The sequence below is a fragment of the Fusarium mangiferae genome, assembly GCF_900044065.1.
Source record: "Fusarium mangiferae strain MRC7560 genome assembly, contig: FMAN_scaffold012, whole genome shotgun sequence".
NCBI lineage: Eukaryota > Fungi > Ascomycota > Sordariomycetes > Hypocreales > Nectriaceae > Fusarium > Fusarium mangiferae.
Window position 1 is genome coordinate 950770 of NW_024573932.1, and position 18213 is coordinate 968982.

General features: G+C 50.2%; 6 protein-coding genes across 6 annotated transcripts; 3 read left to right on the top strand and 3 right to left on the bottom strand.

The window, feature by feature from the left end:
- Window positions 1–3970: 3970 nt before the first annotated feature.
- Window positions 3971–4910, top strand: FMAN_08069 (uncharacterized protein; the record flags this gene model as incomplete). The annotated part of the gene is made up of 2 exons (XM_041821498.1): window positions 3971–4609; window positions 4683–4910. The coding sequence occupies 2 exons, from the start codon at window positions 3971–3973 to the stop codon at window positions 4908–4910; spliced, it is 867 nt and encodes a 288-aa protein (XP_041687272.1).
- Window positions 4911–7964: 3054 nt separating this feature from the next.
- FMAN_08070 (uncharacterized protein) lies at window positions 7965–9374 on the bottom strand (the record flags this gene model as incomplete). The annotated part of the gene is made up of 1 exon (XM_041821499.1): window positions 7965–9374. One exon carries the CDS (start codon window positions 9372–9374, stop codon window positions 7965–7967), a length of 1410 nt encoding a protein of 469 aa, XP_041687273.1.
- Window positions 9375–10707: 1333 nt separating this feature from the next.
- Window positions 10708–14190, top strand: FMAN_08071 (uncharacterized protein; the record flags this gene model as incomplete). The annotated part of the gene is made up of 1 exon (XM_041821500.1): window positions 10708–14190. One exon carries the CDS (start codon window positions 10708–10710, stop codon window positions 14188–14190), a length of 3483 nt encoding a protein of 1160 aa, XP_041687274.1.
- Window positions 14191–14550: 360 nt separating this feature from the next.
- On the bottom strand, window positions 14551–15236 carry FMAN_08072 (putative 40S ribosomal protein S14; the record flags this gene model as incomplete). The annotated part of the gene is made up of 4 exons (XM_041821502.1): window positions 14551–14702; window positions 14758–14918; window positions 15009–15081; window positions 15167–15236. 4 exons carry the CDS (start codon window positions 15234–15236, stop codon window positions 14551–14553), a joined length of 456 nt encoding a protein of 151 aa, XP_041687275.1.
- A 277-nt stretch (window positions 15237–15513) lies between these two features.
- Window positions 15514–16955, top strand: FMAN_08073 (putative 60s ribosomal protein L7 subunit; the record flags this gene model as incomplete). The annotated part of the gene is made up of 3 exons (XM_041821503.1): window positions 15514–15524; window positions 16048–16156; window positions 16329–16955. The coding sequence occupies 3 exons, from the start codon at window positions 15514–15516 to the stop codon at window positions 16953–16955; spliced, it is 747 nt and encodes a 248-aa protein (XP_041687276.1).
- Window positions 16956–17280: 325 nt separating this feature from the next.
- Window positions 17281–18040, bottom strand: FMAN_08074 (uncharacterized protein; the record flags this gene model as incomplete). Its single annotated transcript, XM_041821504.1, has 2 exons — window positions 17281–17652; window positions 17702–18040. 2 exons carry the CDS (start codon window positions 18038–18040, stop codon window positions 17281–17283), a joined length of 711 nt encoding a protein of 236 aa, XP_041687277.1.
- Window positions 18041–18213: the final 173 nt, after the last annotated feature.

Consider the following 18213-nt stretch of genomic DNA (forward strand, 5'->3'; position numbering starts at 1 on the left):
CAAAGATGGCGTCAAAGACCAGGCCCTGGGCTGCCATTGCTCGGTAAGATGGACGATCCCTCCCCAGAATTGGGTCTTGAGGGTTCACGGCAGGCAGGCAGACCAGACACGGACGGCCATTCTAGTTTCCGGGCCGTTGAGCTGAGCTAGACTATCACTTGATGAGACAATGCTCCGGCCATGGCTGGCTTATTCAACATCACGTAAAGTGAGCTTTGTTCAATAGTCTTGTCTCATTGTTTAGGGTATCCTAGGTTTGCAGTGTATTGCGTTGTGCTGGTTCAAGCTTGACTACCAAATCGTCAGCTTCAAATCAGTTAGTTAACCCCCAAAAGCTTCATTTATTGAGAATGCACATCATGAGCAAGGAGATTAGATAAGATCAACAGACCAAGACCCGTTCGTGTCAACGTTTCCAATTGATAATATTAAATCTCGGTATATATCACTGACTTATAGACAATCCTGCCTATATCGATCTGTCAAAGCACTATATCTATGGTGTTCAGCGTTTCAAATAGATAATGCAGAACGGTTTGGATGAGCTGCCAACCTAGAATAACACTATTCATAGACTAAAAACCTCGATCTATCCGTTGATCCACGACCTAGCTTGTCATTTTGGCACTATTTGCTTGTGATGGATTTGTTGATAAAAGTAATATTGAGCTCGGGATATAGCTGAGATTAGGTTGCTGTCATCGTGGGGAAGCGATACTGTTGCATTCTCTAGACCAACTGCTACCTACCATCGCCTGCCGCTTGACATTGATCGATGACATTCGTTCTTTAGTGCCCGCGTACTACGTAAAGCCTCAAGGCATTTTCCTGGAAGGCACAGTGACACTTGCTCTTTCTTCGATTTTGATCCTCAGTCTGCCTCGGTGGCTCTTTCCAAATCTTCAAACAGGTCACATCATGCTCCGGCAACTTCCCCCTGTTCCAACTTCCCCCTCTCAGCCAAGCCTCCATTTTTGCTACTCATCATCCGCCCCCTTTGACAGTATCATCACCTCTTCATTCCAACTTCAAGCAAGCATCACCACTCAAAATTGAGCCCATCCATCGCCGGATACCCCTAAGGAGTTACCGTCCGACAACTTACATCCACTATTGCCCATCTTCAATCACACTCAGAGCGGCGCGTGCTCATTCCGCTCCACCAGCAACTAGGGTCCTCTGCGCTAGCCAAGGTCCCGACTCCCAATAAGGCCCTGTACGCGCTAGAAGGTCCTTCTAGAAGGTCATCCCCGACCTCCTGTTCCTGTTCCTGAACCGGGGCCCTGGAATCCGATCCCCCCATTGACGTCTCCTTCATGACGACAATGGCAGTGACAGAACCCTCGACTCGACTTGACTTGTCACACTCGCACATCAGGAGATGCTTGCTAATGCGTCCCTGCCGCCGGAACACCATCTTGCCGGAATCTCAGGCTGCTTTCGGCCTCGACATCATGCGTGTTTCGACTTCAAAACGCCTGTTACCCTACGTGGTGCACGCCTTCCAAGGGCCGTCTGATTGATTGGCATGAGGCATTGAGCAGCGCAATCTTGGCCACTCCGAACGGAATGTCAATGCCCGCTCAATAGGGCTGTTCCGGCCACACGCACCAGCACCAGCACTAGCCACTGTCGATAGCGGCTTCGATATGGGGCGTTCGTCCCTTTGACATATCGTCAGGTTTCAAGCCAAGACACATTTTCTATCTTGGTCCCGGCTCAGAACCGGATAGGTCCAGCCTGATGCAGTATCGCATCGCATACAGCGCCATGCTTCTCAGACAAGCAAGCATCTGCGCATATGTCTGAGTTCCCATCTTTTTCGGCGTCATGACCTTTACCAGAAGCTCTCATTTGCATCCATTATCTTGCCAAGGTACGGAGCAGTCACTAACAGACTCATCTCGGTCACCAATTCTGATGTGGATGTCGCTGCCCGTTACCGTTCCTCTCAGCCCTCCCCTATTGAGTGATCCAGATAATCGGTTCGCAGGGTCGATTTTCCCGTTGGCTGGACTAGCCCCATGGTCACGTACCCAGGTGTGCCCTGTCCATGAGCCGCGAGGCCACTTCTGGCTCTAGGCAGTTGTTGACTGTTGCACGTATCTGGTCCCTGACTTTAGTGCGGGAGCTTGTTCAATTCAGCCACCGTTAACCAGGATGTCGATCTAGCTTGTGCGGAACAACATCATGGCGTGCGCTCACATTGATCAAATCTGGACCAGCCCCGACAACCCGGCGTGTACACTCATCCATCCATGATGGGTTTCTCCCTGCTTTACCATCCAGATTTGCCAAACGGAGGTTCCCGGGCAGTGGAGAATGGTTCTGCTTGCGATCTAGTCCAATTGATAGACACGATCCCGGTTGAGCCATCTACTATAGCAAACCCTGGGTTTGTTATAACCCTCCGCTCCACACCGTTACTCCTGTCCTGCACCAAGCACCATAACTGTTTTCTCCCTTGTTGCCACGCCATCAGCTCGGCACCCACTCTCTGTGGCTCTTTCTTTGGAGAGGCGGCAAAAAACCTGACAATGGCCGTTTTGCTGCTGTGTTTCTACGGCTGTTCTTTGGCCACCTCAGTGTGGTCTAGTCTCACGCTCTTCAAGCGAAGCGCGTTTCAAGTTGGCATTGTGCCCCAATAAGCACCTCCGCCCACCGTCCTTTCTGTGTCATCTTTTCCAGCAGAGGTACATTTCCCTAATTGTTCTATGCGCAGGGGCTTTGCAATGGCAAATTGCCATCTAATCGGGAGAGCTTGTCTTCAAAGCAATGCTATTGCATTGTGCTCTTATCCTTGCTAGTCATGATGGATGCCAGGGGTGGCTCTTGTTTCTATATCAGGCACCCTGGAGACCTTGCAATGGACATAAGATCGTCAAATTGACCACCCTCCAGACCCTGGCCTTGGTTAACAGGTAGTCTCCGCAGCCCAGCACTTGTCGGACGGGGATTGTTCTCATACCGGACTGGGCAAAATCTCCAAGTGCTTTAACCTGCAGCATGAACGCAGAGAGGCCAGTGATCCACTCCCTCTGCGACCCTGCTCTAGCTACTCCGTCATCAGACGATATAGGCCTGCCCTGGTACTGGCAACGCTTGCCAGGTTACTAGCCCTTGTGTTAAATACGTTTACTGACCCCAGGCCGGGAGCTAAAAGAGATCTTGTGAGGGGACGTATCCTGCCATACAAAATAAAGCATTACCGCTTCTACAAACTCGCCTTCTTATCGACTGCCTTACTCGGTGTAGTAGTGGTATGTCCTAATAGTACTCATCCTAATCAAGTCCTTCTCTTATACCTTCTCCAAGACAGCAGCTACGGATTGAATGCGCATTCAACACACTCCTTTGAACTATTCACAACCGTTACGCTATTATAACTCCTGCCTGAGCTCACCCCCCCCAACACGGCCCTCCAACGCCAGTCACCAGCGTCTCACTCAACTACGGAAACGGGAAAGCTTCTGGCCCGGTACCAATCAGTGAAAATTCAGACAATATATGTGGCAAGCTGCTTAGTAGCTAGTAACGCTATCGACTTACACTTCAGACGCAAAATACAATACCCAGAAGCCTAGCTCGACGCACACAAATCACACCGTTTTGGACACCACTAAATAACCCTTTCTCTTCCTCGCCGTAGCCCGCAAGGGCTTCATCCTGTCAAATTCTTTCCATTCAGAGCCCAGCGGCCGTCCAGAGCGGTTCGCTCTGGAGGACCTCATGTATCGGAGGCACGCTGGCGGGCACCTATCGAGTGGGGGATTATACCGTGGACTACTCGGGTCAGGGCTCACAATCAGGACAGCAAAATCAACATCAGCAAGCGTATGATACGTCACTTCATCAGCGTTCACGACACCAGCAGCCTCGGGCCTCTATTCACCATCCTGGAGGCCCGGCTGCTGGTATTCATGGCACTCCCGACCCGCATCACGGAAACCCTCATGTCCAGCACGCAGCAATGGCTCAACACCATCAGCATCCATCGCCACAGATGGTCATGGACCCGTCTCATCTAGGACATCATCGTCTGGGGCCGCCTCAGTTTGGTGCCCAGGGACAAGTGATGGCCCCTATGTACCAGACTCTTTCGACCCCAACACCACCGAATCACCCTCAGCATTCTGTGCCTCCACCTGGCTCTAAGCGGCCACGACCCAGTGATCTTGATCTATCTGTTACAGGAATGACTGACTTGGACCATTCGGATCTCAGTGGCATGCAACAGACACCTTTAGGAGCAGCATATGCTCACGCTGCCGCCGTGGCAGTTTCCCAGCCTCAACACCAACCTATACATCACCACCACCACCTCCCCGACTCGGAGCCACCATCCAAGATGATGCGCCGCGACGACGGTTTAGGGGGAGCCCCAAGCGTTGTTGGACAAATTGGAATGCCGGATCCAGCACCTCGCCCCCGAGGTCCTAAACTGAAGTTCACACCAGAAGATGACCAACTGTTGATCGAACTGAAGGAAAACAAGAACTTGACGTGGAAGCAAATAGCAGACTTCTTTCCAGGACGATCTTCAGGGACATTACAAGTTCGATACTGTACGAAGCTCAAAGCCAAAACAACGAACTGGACCGACGAGACGGTACGTTAACCAGGAAACTAACCATTGATTACCTTGGTGATGTGATTGAAGAGTTTTCTGACTTTCTCCCTAGGACCAAAAGCTCCGAATTGCCCTCCAAGACTACGAGAACGAGAAATGGAGAATCGTCGCCAATAAAGTTGGCACGGGCTTTACTCCTGCAGCGTGTCGAGAACGGGCTGAGCAGCTAATGGTTGAGGATCCAGCAACTTTGGCGGCTTTGTCACAGTCATTATCACCAGCTGTAGCCTCAAACGCAGAATCCGAAGAGCCCTTATATTCCCATCATCAGCTTCAATAATAAAAGAAAAATAATTATGCCAGCGGAGGGTTCATTCTATAATCGCGACGCATCAAAAACACCACATTCCCCTTTCAGAACGCTCCTTATTTCTTTACGATCATTCGACCTACGCCCAAATACATTCGCTTTTGCATTTGTCTGCTCTCAGCCAACATAATAACCATTACGACAACTTTATCAACGACCCCAAGGCCTTCTTCCTAGCGTTGTCGACTTGAGCACACCGGTTCCAGCCCAGGTAGGGCACAACGCACCCACGACTTGTTTATTTTATCCCTGTATTAATTTCTTTTGTTCTGTGCTTACAGGCCTTTCATTATTCTGTCGTATTCGAGACTGGCCTTTTATTGTCACAAACCCTTTTTTTAACATTAATCATACTTCACTTCCCCATTCCCCTTCTCAAAAAACTGTCTTGTATTCTGTTTTGTTACGTCTATGATCTCCTATGTCGCTTTACGAAAAAAACTATAGACCTGGGAGCCCCGGAAAAGGAGAAAGAATTATTTACATGCACTTAATATTCCCCATCCTTCAGCCAGGGGAAGCCGTCCAATCGCTTGGGATATGTGGCTGATCACACTTTCTTGTCACTTATTACCCTTATCTTATAACTATATTCTACCTCTTAATCATTTATGTACGGGAGCAAAAGCAGGATCATGGGCGGAGCAGGTTTCCTTTTTTGGCGCAGCGTATTTTTCGGGTTTGTGTATGTAGAACGACGGACGAACAGGAGCATATTCTGATGTTTCTTGATACCACAGAAGAGGAAACGGAGCATGTAAGCGTAGAGCACGAAAGGAGAGGCTGGGGCTGGGGGTGGCTGGATTCGGGTTCGGGAGACGAAGTCCATTATAGCTATCGGGGTGCCATGATTCAGGAACACTTGGAAGACGAAGGCGCTAGATAATAGAAGACAAGATCTGCTTGATCATCATCAGAATCACGCCATGAGGCTCCTCTCTCTCAGGTCCAAAGTCGTGACGCTAGAAAGACGAGAAAATGGAGCCGGTTCACTTCGACTCCGAACGTTGTGATGCCCTATAATTGAAGCCTTGCAACAATATATAACGCCCAAACTGCAAAGGTTCCCTCGGATCTGGCTCAGAGCACCCCCCCTGTATGCTTTGTCTCACCGGAACCGGTCTCCACAGTTGAGCTAGACGAAACGAAAGTGTTTATGCTTTAAATCCCTGCCACACTCCGCGCATCTCGTCCCTGCCCGTGAGATGTAGGCATGTATGTGTATCTATGCATGTATAGGGGGGGCGCTGCGATCAGTTATGATATAGGTAGGGTAAGGCGGGACCTTGCCACGTAGCTATCTGTACAGAGACAGTACTGCTGCGGCACAATCGCCATGGTTGCCGACTGGCGGGGGCCAACCCTGAAGGAAAGGCTGCCAGTGAGCGGATGGAGCCGATGAAACGGAGGGCAAAGGGCCCTTTGGGTGTCATGTCACCTGTGGCTTTAAGGCGGTCGAGTCCATCCCACCGGTGTCCTCGTGATGTTAATACTTTGTCGACAGGCTATATGACCAGAAGAGTGCAGAAGGCCCGATCTTGGCTGTGATGGGATGGGATGAGTTGATGGCGCTTTGTTGTTTGCCTGACTTTGAGAGAGAGACCCGCCTGGTTCTGATTAACTTGCTGCATTACCTCGCATGGGATGCGAGTCACGGCGCTAAACGATGGCGTTTTTTGGGCTGGAGCTACGAAGAGTAACGGTTATTTCAGATATGCGGGTGCGCATGCGTGCTGGCTCTGTGACGAGCTGCGTGGTGTCTCATTGTGACGTGTTGGGAGGTGAGTAGGAATGGGACAGTACATAAGTATGTATGCATGTGCGAGCGCGCGTCTGTAAGAGACGCGTTGAGCGGTCACACGACGCCAAGTGCAGTCGCACAGCGGTCAAGAGGAGGTAACACAAGATGTAGGTCGCGTAGCTTGCTGTGTTTGGATGATCTTCATGCTCCGGGGTTGAGGTTGTGTCGAGCCACGGCTATCGAGGTCATCTCAGAGCTGAGAGCATGAAAGAGCAGCAGCTGTGCCACATCTCATCACAGGTAGCTAGCTAGGAGGCAAGCAAGCAAGCAAGACAACAGTACCTACATGTCGGAGAGCCGGGGAAGGTAGAGGGTTACCGCCGCTGAAACATCTCTGTCGAAATCTCCGATGTGCAGTCTCTAAGCGAGGCATTATGGCTGGCTGATGTTGTTGACTTGATGTAGGTACTGCATAATATCATAAAGCAGACTGCCCGATCTGTGAAAAACTAGGCCTGAAACTGGCTTCAAGTCCCGGTTGCTACACTGACGATGCGTGATAAAACTTGGGGCACAACACCCCCATCCAGTCTTGGTCATGGATTTGTCAACCCCCCGTCGACCGAGACTTTTTGACCCATCCCAGGGCTATAACGGTCTGAGTTTTCAGGTCACATCGGCGGCCAGAGATGGATAGGATAGAGAGGAGAGGAGAGGGACTCAGGGAGGTTGGGTCGATGACGGCGGTGTTTGGTGAGGATGCATTGCGACGCTGGACTTGGTTAAGATGCCTGCATGTTTCTTTTTCGCCCCACGAGAGAGATGGGCTTTAAAACGTTTGTTTCATCTGGTTGGCAGAGCGGTTTTCGAGAGGGTTAGCGCGAGTCGATAACCACCTGTCTTATGGCCTATATAACTCGGTCTTATAAGTTGGGTTGAGTTTAGACCCCTGGTAATCGAGACCGAGGAAGAAACAAACGCAGCCAAACAAAACGAAACGAAACACGCCACTTCCGGGAATTCCCAGTCGCCTTGTCAAATGCGACAGGACATATCCCCCAATGCGGATGTGAGCCTTGTTAATTCATTATCTCGTGCTGGCTTCTTTTGCAAGGATGCAGACGTTGGCCCAGAGCCGATCACAACCCTGGTTAGCCAAAATCTGCCAGGTGCCTATTTGGACAACACTTATGGCCCATGCTCATCCAATGTGTGGAGGGAAGTTGGATTGACCACAACCGATGGCAGGGCACGTCCCCGGATCTCCAATAGCCATGACTCTGTCATCCTTTTCCTGCATCTGTCCCGGAACCGTTGAAGCAACTTCCGAGTTGATCCACATCTAGGGTTCTGCCAGCCTCCACCAGCTCGACCAAGGTGCCGTGGCCCGTAACGTCTAGTCCCGGGTCTAGGAACGCTGCCATCTCAACTAGCCAGCCGTTGAAGTCCCTGATCTCGGTTGATCTGCCGGCACGCACGTCTTGCAACATGGAGCTTGTGTTCTCCTTAACTTTGTGACCCACTCGATAGATCATGTCCTTCAGCTGAGGATGGGAGAATCTTTCCTGCAGGCTCTTGGGGGAGAGATCGATGGTCGTCTCTGGCTCGCCTGGTAAACGTCCTTCCTGCCGCCCAATGATTTCTGCGCTGCTCTCGTGGGCCACTAGAAGTTGGAGCACTTGACTTGCTTCGCTTAGAAGTTGGTCAATGACTCGTGCGAGCACTCCATCTGATTCAGTGAATAGAGCTCCATTTTTGCACCCCAGAATAGCTGTCAAAGGGTTGATTACCGCGTTAACGACGAGCTTTTCCAATTGCAGAATCCATAGTTCTCCTCTAGGCACAGACCTAGCCTCTAGGTAAGGGGCTTCCAGTAGCTGCTTGACTAAGTAAGCTGTTCTCCCGAGCGAAATGGAGTTCGGGAGAACCGCTCCGACGACAACATCAGCTTGGGAGGCATGAAAACTTTTGAATGTTCCCTGGGATGTCACTCCATGTGTTGTAACACAAGCTAAAAAGTTGGGCTCATGGCTGCTATGATAGCGATGGGAAGCGTATAAGGATCCATGAGGAGGCCACAATTTCGACATTCCGTTTTGAGCGAACAACACAGTGCTGTTCCGGTCCAGGTAGCCTCGAACTCGATCAATCTGTGGAAGGGCAGCTGAAGCCTTGGTCAAGACGATGAGGTTCTTTAGCTTTTCGCCATCGGCAACCTCTCGCACTGGGCCGAAATCTGGCTCATTCTCTGTCCACCATTCAATATCGAAGTCTTTGTTCTTCTCCAGTTTGTCCTGACGCAAGATTTCAATGCCGTTACTCTCGATCCATTGCTCCAAGAGCTCCTTTCTGTGAACAACCAATGTGATTGGAGGCCTGTCTGGCGCTTGGGCCAGTGAACTTGCGAAGAGGCGGCCTAAGTTACCTATTCCTAGGACGTAGATGCGCCGGTCGGAGTCACCAGAAGCAGACGAGGTTGAAGAGTGAGAACCATGGTAAGAAGCAAGGTTTGACAGGTTCCAGGCAAAGAGCGTAGGGGTCGGTCTTACGTCATTGCAACAAACTTCCAGCCATGAGGGTCTCTGAGAATACATTCTGACTGAAGCGACTGAAGCGAGAGGCCAAATCCGGCGTGGACGGGTAGCAATCTTGAGGCGGTGAGGCTGGTTAAATTTGAAGAGGATAGACCGCATTTTGAACCCTAGTAGATTGGAAAGTCTGACTGTATTATACGAGAACCGGTAGTGTCGGCACTTGCAGGAACAGACGGACTCGTCGTCAGTCGATCAGAGACGCTAGATGTGTCGTATGTTCCTGATGGAGCCGGGCTGTCTGTCATTGGGAAGCTGAAGACTGGACCCAATTGGGAGATATTTATCGGACCGATAGAGAACACATGGCTTCTATTGAGTTTGGAGAGTGGAATAACCCAGAAAATGATGATTTGGTATGGTTCGACTATATGCAGCTCATTGTGGGTGTAGTTGAAAATAAGGAAGGTGGTGATCTGAACTCAATGCTGGGGCGGGTGGAGTTGGTCTCACAGTGTAGATAACAAAGTTGGAGATGATTGTACTGTATTTCCAAGACCGCAAGGCACTACCTAACTGGGTACCTACCTAGTAACTGTAATTCAGACTCGGGATCTTCACATACCTACTAGGTAACATGCCTACCTCAGTATAGTAAGTACTGACATAATGTTGCTATTAAATTAAGAACAAATCACGATCCGAAGTGGCTTTGCAACACACTTGAAGCCGTGAAGTGGTCTCAACAGCTCATGCCTGCCTAAGCTGGGCTTAGACTGACAAGAAGAGCCCAACTATGGTTGAAACATATTTCAGTGTGAGTGAAGGATACAAGAAAGAAGATGTATAACAATAAGCATAATATAAGGTATATAATTAACTTGGCTGCCTTTCTGCCAATGAAGTTCCTGGGTAGTTATTGCTAGGACATAACTAGGTATCTCGGTTGAGATGAGTCGCACGTCGATTTCCAATTAACAGTGACCCGCTTGGTGCCTGGATTCCTGTGCGCACCAATCAGCACATGTTTCTCTCGAATTTTAGTGCGCCCTGCAGCCTAGACTCATCTTTCATCTTCACTTCCTCGACGTCATTACAGCCTATTATTTGCGTACAAAGGCGAATTCAACTTTTTCGCAACTGATTGATATTGTCGTCTCCTCACTTTTCTCTCCAGAAGTTCAGCCTCAGATAAATTTCAGATCTGCTTAGATCTTTCAGCGAAGCTAGAAGCTCTTAATCCAGTGCAACGTAATCCATACAAATTAGGTCCATTCTCATTCACGCACATTTTCAACCTCCTGTCATTATCCCGAAGTTTCAACCCATCTCAGGCTTTCGCTGAATCATGAGGATGAGGACTCACCAGTGCTAACTCACCATACCCGGCTATCTTCTCATTTTGTAAAGCGCAGAGTCGACTACTCAATTTCTCCTTACCCGAGGGCACAAGAAGCGCACCTTCGTGAACCCTGTAACCAACACGTCGTTCACCATGGCATCCGAAGATACGGTCTCAGATAACCGAGAAGTCGACAAAGCAGCACTTCTTGATCGAATGGTTGCTGCTGCACAACAAAGCGCATCTCAAGATGAAGAAGATAAAGAGGAGCAGCCCAACACCGAAGGTCTCAATGAAGAAGATGCGCTGCGGAATCTGACTGGCACCGTAAGAGATCAGAATGACCTGGAGCGCGACATCACACTCCAAGCCAATGCTGCACTCAACGAAGCTGAGGACAAGAAGGATCAAAACCGCATCGAAAAGTTGGAAGCCACCAAGCATCGGCTTCAGCTTCAACTGGACAAAGAGAAGAAGCGCCTAGAGAAAGTTGCTCACAGCAATGTCTACCAAACTCGAAACATCCAGAAGGAAATCGCAAAACTCGATGAAGAAATCAGACAAGTGAGCAATGACATATCTGATTTCCAGGCACGAATCAAGAAGCGTCATGAAGAAAGCTCTGTGGACGATTCAATCAAGTCCAAATCTACTAGGCTTCCTGGTGAAAGCCACCGTGACTTTCTGATTCGGACCGGAAAGATTACACCATTTGCCAAGATTGGAGGACCACGACCTGCCGGAATTCAAGGCCAGCTCGCCGATACGATTCTGGATGCAGAAGAAGAGGCAGCAGCTGAACAACTTGGAGGGGAACTTGAAGGACCTGCTTCGCATCAACGACTTCGTAGACCTGGATTTGCTGACGAGCTTGATTCGGAACCCGAACCCCCTCAACAAGCCCCAGTTGTTGAGAGTGAGTTCTCACTAAGGCCAAGGAAAAAACGTCGGGTTCAAAAGGAACGTAGCCCGTCTGCGGACTTTGAACCCGAAGCATCCGGTTCTGAATCTCACGACGATGATGTCTGGAAGCAAGGGAACGAGGATGATCTAATTAGAGAGCAACGCCGTCAGACCAAAGCCAAGACTAAGGCTGCCGATCAAGAGCAGATCGATCTCAGTAAGATCGACGATGGCAATGAAGCCCATTTCAAAGCCCGGTTGAGCGACTGGGTGACTCGAAGAAGTCGTGCACGGAGGGCTCGGAAGCAAGCGGTCGACGTGTCTGCTGATCCAGGAGAGAGTGATGAAGAAGAGGAAGAATGGTTCAAACCGGCTCCTGACTTTCCCGACTACAACTTTGGTGACGATCTGAAGCTGCCTGGAGATATTCATCCTTCGCTTTTCGGATACCAAAAAACAGGCGTGCAGTGGCTTGCCGAACTTTATAAGCAAAATGTCGGAGGCATCATTGGTGATGAAATGGGCCTGGGAAAGACTGTACAGCTTATTGCTTTCATCGCAGCTCTCCACTACAGCAAAAAGCTACGCCGTCCTGTCATTGTTGTTGCACCTGCTACACTTCTGCGACAATGGGTGAGTGAATTTCACCGCTGGTGGCCACCACTTCGCGTGTCCATCTTGCACGCTTCTGGTAGTGGTATGATGAACCCCAAGTTCGAAGACGAGTATGATCTGGATCATTTCCAGCCCTTGGCCACCAAGTCAGAAAAGGCTGCTCAAAGAATCGTCAACGGAGTCGTCAAGAGTGGGCATGTCCTGGTAACGACGTACACTGGCCTTCAGACATACGCTGAGACTTTGCTGCCAGTTCAATGGGACTACGCAGTTTTGGATGAAGGACACAAAATTCGCAACCCAAACGCCGAAATTACTGTTACTTGCAAGGAACTCAACACGCCGAACCGTGTCATTCTCTCGGGAACACCAGTCCAGAATAACTTGACCGAACTGTGGTCACTCTTCGACTTTATTTATCCTATGCGGTTGGGAACCCTCGTCAATTTCAGAGCCCAATTCGAGATCCCGATTCGTCAAGGTGGCTATGCCAACGCATCTAATCTGCAGGTCATGACAGCAGAGAAATGCGCAGAAGCATTGAAAGAAACAATCGGAGAATATCTACTTCAGCGTTTGAAGATCGATGTCGCATCCGATCTCCCGGAAAAAACAGAGCAAGTGTTGTTTTGCAAATTGACCGATGGCCAGCATAAGGCGTATGAGACTTTCATCAAATCGGATGAAGTCTCGGCCATCTTGAATCGAAGACGACAATCACTTTACGGCATTGACATATTGCGCAAGATCTGTAACCACCCAGATCTGCTCGACAAGACTCTTGCAAAGAAAGCTGGCTACGATTTTGGGAACCCCAAGCTATCTGCGAAACTGCAGCTCACAAAAGATCTACTGCAAAAGGTCATGATTCCTAACGGACACAAGACGCTCCTCTTCTCGCAAGGTAAACAAATGTTGAACATTATCGAGAAGTGCATCAGCGAATGTGGAATTTCTTACGTGCGAATGGATGGAGAAACACCCGTTGATCAGCGTCAGCCAATGATCGACAGATTTAACGAAAGTCCGGATATCCATGTCTTCCTTATGACAACTCGTACTGGAGGATTGGGAACAAATCTCACTGGCGCTGATCGCATCATCATCTTTGACCCTGACTGGAACCCTTCAACAGATCTTCAAGCTCGAGAAAGAGCATGGAGACTCGGCCAGAAGAAGCCGGTAAAGATCTACAGACTTATGACGGAAGGGACCATCGAAGAGAAGATATATCATCGCCAGATTTTCAAGCAGTTCATGACGAACAAAGTTCTGAAGGATCCAAAGCAGCGCAGCAGTTATGACCTGTCAGATCTCTACGATCTCTTCAGTTACAACACAGGGGAAGACGCGAGTGCCAACCGAAGCGAGCTCTTCAAGAAAGCAGAAGTTGAACTTCCTTCCGGTGATGGTGAACAGGGGCAAACGTCAGAACCAGCTCAGAATGTAGCAGCCGGAGCAGACGTGGAGAGTAAGGAGCTCCGGCAGATGGGCCTGGTGGCTGCTATGGAAGACTTCCGAGAAGACAAGTCTGTCCACGATGAGAAGCGCATGCTGGACGGTATCTTCGCTAAGTCAGTCAACAATGCGTACGACCACGAGGCTATTGTGAACGGGCCCCAGAAAGCAAAGGCGGACATATCTGTTCTGCAACAAGAAGCAAACATGGTAGCCCGCCAGGCTGCAGCACACCTTCGTCAAGCTGGCGCAGAGGCGCGAAGAGTTCCCATAGGCACTGTTACATGGACTGGCGAGGTCGGCCAGGCTGGCCGCCCTGGAGCTAATCGTCGCCGCGGAGGGCCAAGCTCAGCAGCCATCATGAGTAACCTCGCAGATCGCCAAGGTCTTGATACAGGGAGTGGGGGAAGTTCTCGTTCCGGAACTCCTGGCGCAGACAAGAGTCTAAAGTCCAAAGACTTTGTGGCCATGATCAAAACATTCATCAACCGCCACAATGGTCGAGTCCCCAGCAAGATGTTGGTAGACCACTTCAACCCCTACTGCCCCGGCAAGAAGCAGAGCGACGAGTTCAAAGCTGCCCTGGATAAGGTTGCAGTATTGAACAAAACCGGAGGTGCTGGTAGAGGAATATGGACACTCAAGCCAGGTGTAAAATAAATAACTGGGATGAACAAGGCATGATTTGGCGAGGAGTTCAGGAGACATCAAGATCACATATAGTAGACATAGCGGCTTATAAATGTATACAATTGCTTTTATCTCATATCATCGTACATGGCCAAGCGTACGGCTGCAAGGTATCACGTCATGGAACAAATCTGACAAGCAGGATGATTCATAGGCCTTCTTCGGGCGAATTCATAACTGTCTACTGCGTCCTAACCCATAACCTGACCAGGCTCTGCAGTGTAGACTGGAGACCAGGCGAAAAAGCCGTTCTCCTCGTGATTCTCAACGCCACAGAGAAACCAGATAGCGAATCTCCTGTCCGATCCAAGCCACCCATGTGCGAGCAGCTTAGAGACGACGACCACGGCGACCACCCTTTCTGCGGGTAGAGTCGGAGGGGGTAGGGGTAACGTCCTCAATTCGGCCGATCTTCATGCCAGCACGGGCGAGGGCACGGAGAGCAGACTGGGCACCGGGACCGGGGGTCTTGGTGCCGTTACCTGCATGTGAATCAGAATGACTGTACGAGTGAGGGGCATTCCCAATTGAACTTACCACCAGTGGCACGGATCTTGATGTGAAGAGCGTTGATGCCAAGCTCCTTGCAGCGGGCAGCGACGTCCTGGGCAGCCAACATGGCAGCGTAGGGGGAGGACTCGTCACGGTCGGCCTTGACCTTCATACCACCAGTAACACGGGTGATGGTCTCACGGCCACTGGAATCACCCAAGTTAGCCTCAATGAACCATATAACATAGCAAACTTCTCCTCCAAATTTCATGTTCCTTATTCACGGGCTGACCAACCTCAGATCGGTGACATGGACGAAGGTATCGTTGAAGGAGGCGAAGATACGGGCAACGCCGAAGACCAGCTCGCCTGTTGTAACAATTTCGTTAGTCCATGATCTCTCTCTTCCTCGATCTTCAATCTACTCGAAGTTCGTGCAAGGGTGGTCGCATACCATCGCGAACGGAGGGTCCGAGGGAGATGTTCTCCTGGGGGGCGCGGGTGGTGGTCTTCTTGGGAGCCATTTTGAAGGGATGGGCGACTGCTGGTTATTTCGTCACTTGGCGGTTGAGAATGAGGATCTCCAAATGTTATTTGGGTTCGGTGGGTAGAATTGGAAAACCCTACGACCCACCAGCCAGATTGGGCAGGCGGTGGAATGGGGCATGAAGGTTTGCCAAACCCTACGCGAAATTTCGGCTGAAAATTTCTGTTAGCAAAAAGGCTGGCGGTCCCTCTCCTCAACCCACGCTTCCGACCGACAACCACTAACCGACCTCTCCAACAGCCGTCGCCGACAAAATGGGTGCTACGTATGTGAATCCTCCCTGAGGACGTGGACAATATGGGCAGATGCCCTGGTTCTCGAGATTTCTTTTGCTTTGCGGATTGCCGTGGTCCTCTCGCTGGAAAGTCACGGTCTCTGAATTGAGTCGTTGACCGCCAGCTCGATCTTTCTTGAGCTTCTCCCTCAATTGTCCTAGGCTTGGAACACAGTTTGGGCATTGAGAGATGTCGCTTGGGGTGTTGGAGATGAAGATGGAATACTCTTCTTTCCCAAAATCATTGTCGTCGAATTGCGCGCGGTCGCTGAAATACGCACCACAGACCAATTCTTCGAATATCTTTCTTGAACTTTGTGTTTGAGGCGTTGTCGGATGAGCGGTCAAGGAAATCACCTCGATCCTCGTATCATGGTCTTCCAGCTCACCGATTAAAAACATCTTTCGAGTTAGCCAAGCAGAGAATGCTGCATTGCAACAGTTCTCGCACCGGCGCTCTGTTCCACTCCACGTCCTGTGGTATCGTGGACTGCGAGCTAATCTGATTCAATAGCGTTCCTACCAACGACCAGATCCTGGTCCCCGAGACCCTTCTCAAGAAGCGCAAGTCTCAGGAGAAGGCCCGCGCTGAGCGCACCGACGCCGTTGAGAAGAAGAAGGCCGTAAGTACTATCCTCTATTTACTCTGGCACTATGATGGAAAACATACATTCATCAACTAGACTCCGGTCGATGCTGTTGATAGTTAACCTTCTTTCGGGTCTGACATTGCCTGACTGATTCCAATCTTTTCTTCATCCACTTGCAAGACATGGACTGACCAGTTTGAAATAGTCCAACAAGGAGAAGCGTCAGGTCATCTTCAAGCGTGCTGAGAAGTACGTCCAGGAGTACCGTGATGCTGAGCGTGAGAAGATCCGTCTTCACCGCGTCGCCAAGGCCGAGGACTCTGCTTTCGTCCCTGCCGAGTCTAAGCTGATCTTCGTTGTCCGCATCAAGGGTATCAACAAGATGCCCCCCAAGCCCCGCAAGATCCTCCAGCTCCTCCGTCTCCTTCAGATCAACAACGGTGTCTTCGTCAAGGTCACCAAGGCCATCACTGAGATGCTCAAGGTCGTCGAGCCCTGGATCGCCTACGGTTACCCCAACCTGAAGACCGTCAAGGAGCTCGTCTACAAGCGCGGTTACGGAAAGGTCAACAAGCAGCGTGTTGCCCTCACCGACAACGCCATCGTTGAGGAGAACCTCGGCAAGTACGGCATTGTCTGTGTTGAGGATCTCATCCACGAGATCTTCACCGTCGGCCCCAACTTCAAGCAGGCCTCCAACTTCCTCTGGCCCTTCAAGCTCTCCAACCCCACTGGTGGCTTCCGCCCCCGCAAGTTCAAGCACTTCATCGAGGGTGGTGACCTTGGCAACCGCGAGGAGGCTATCAACGCTCTCGTCCGCCAGATGAACTAAGCGTTGGTTTCTTTTTAAAAAAGGCTTTTAAGGGATCGGTCGTTAGGACCTAACGGATTCAAAAAAGATTTGCATTTGACTGCTCGGCGTTCTTATCATGACAGGGGAAATGGCAATTGATACCGTGATTAATGACACCCGAGTTTTCAAATTATTCTATCAGTTATATCCTGTGATGTGAAGCAACTGTGAAGAGTTTTCTCACGTGCCGTATGCAGTCTCGCCATACATGGGAGGGGTATTATTAATGCCAGTTATACATGTGGAGAACCACTTTTAAATCTATGGATCTCGAATCTTCATGTCCAAAGACCGGGTAGGTATTCTACATCTTGATATCAAAGCTTGTGCCACAACCACAGCTACTGGTAGCAAGTGGGTTATCAATGATCTTGAACTGCGAGCCGATCAACTCCATTGTAAAGTCGACTTTGCTGCCCTTGAGGAGGTCGAGAGACGGCTCGTCGAGAATGATCTTGGGGCCTTCTTCCGAGGTTGTGACCGGATCAGCGTCATCGGGGATGTACTGAAAAATTGTATCGTCCTCGTTCACGATGGATGACCACTCGGCGGCGTCCTTGGCTGGTAAAGTAACAAGGCTCATGAGATATTGGAAGCCATGGCAACCACCACTCTCGACTTGAATCCTTAGGGCAAGGTTCGGGTTGCCATCCTTTTCCATGATCTTATTTAGACGCTTTGAGAGTCAGCAGTGTCTCCATGGGATCTTTGCTTCTTGCAATTACCTTGGCAGCTCGTTCAGTAATCTCCAGCATCATCTCATTGCCATCCTCATCTTGTTGGGGATTCAGTATAGCCCGCGTCTTTTGTTGGATAGCAGTAGTCGAGAATTGCCTCGTAGCTATTTCCCTTGACTTGAAGGCCCATGACCGTCTCGGATGAGCATATGTTCTGGATTGCGCAACAGTGATATGAGGGGTTCGTAGTCGAGATGGGGGAGTGCATCGTGGAATAAGGAACTCGAGAGGCGTTGAGGTCTGGGGCGTCGTTGTGTAGCTTCGTCGCGCAAGTTGAATGAAAGAATTGGCGGTCGATTGCGCATTAGCGCAGTGAATACGAGCCATTATATAAGTAACAATTTCAAGGGATTGAGGTTGTAAAGATGATGTTGGAGGGAAGTGGAATTACGTAGCGCATCTTTGCTGAGAAATCCATGTCACAGACCGATTCCGCTTGCCTCCCGGAGCTCGAAATTCTTCTACGGGCCGGAGACCGAGAGAACCTGGAGGGCAAGGTC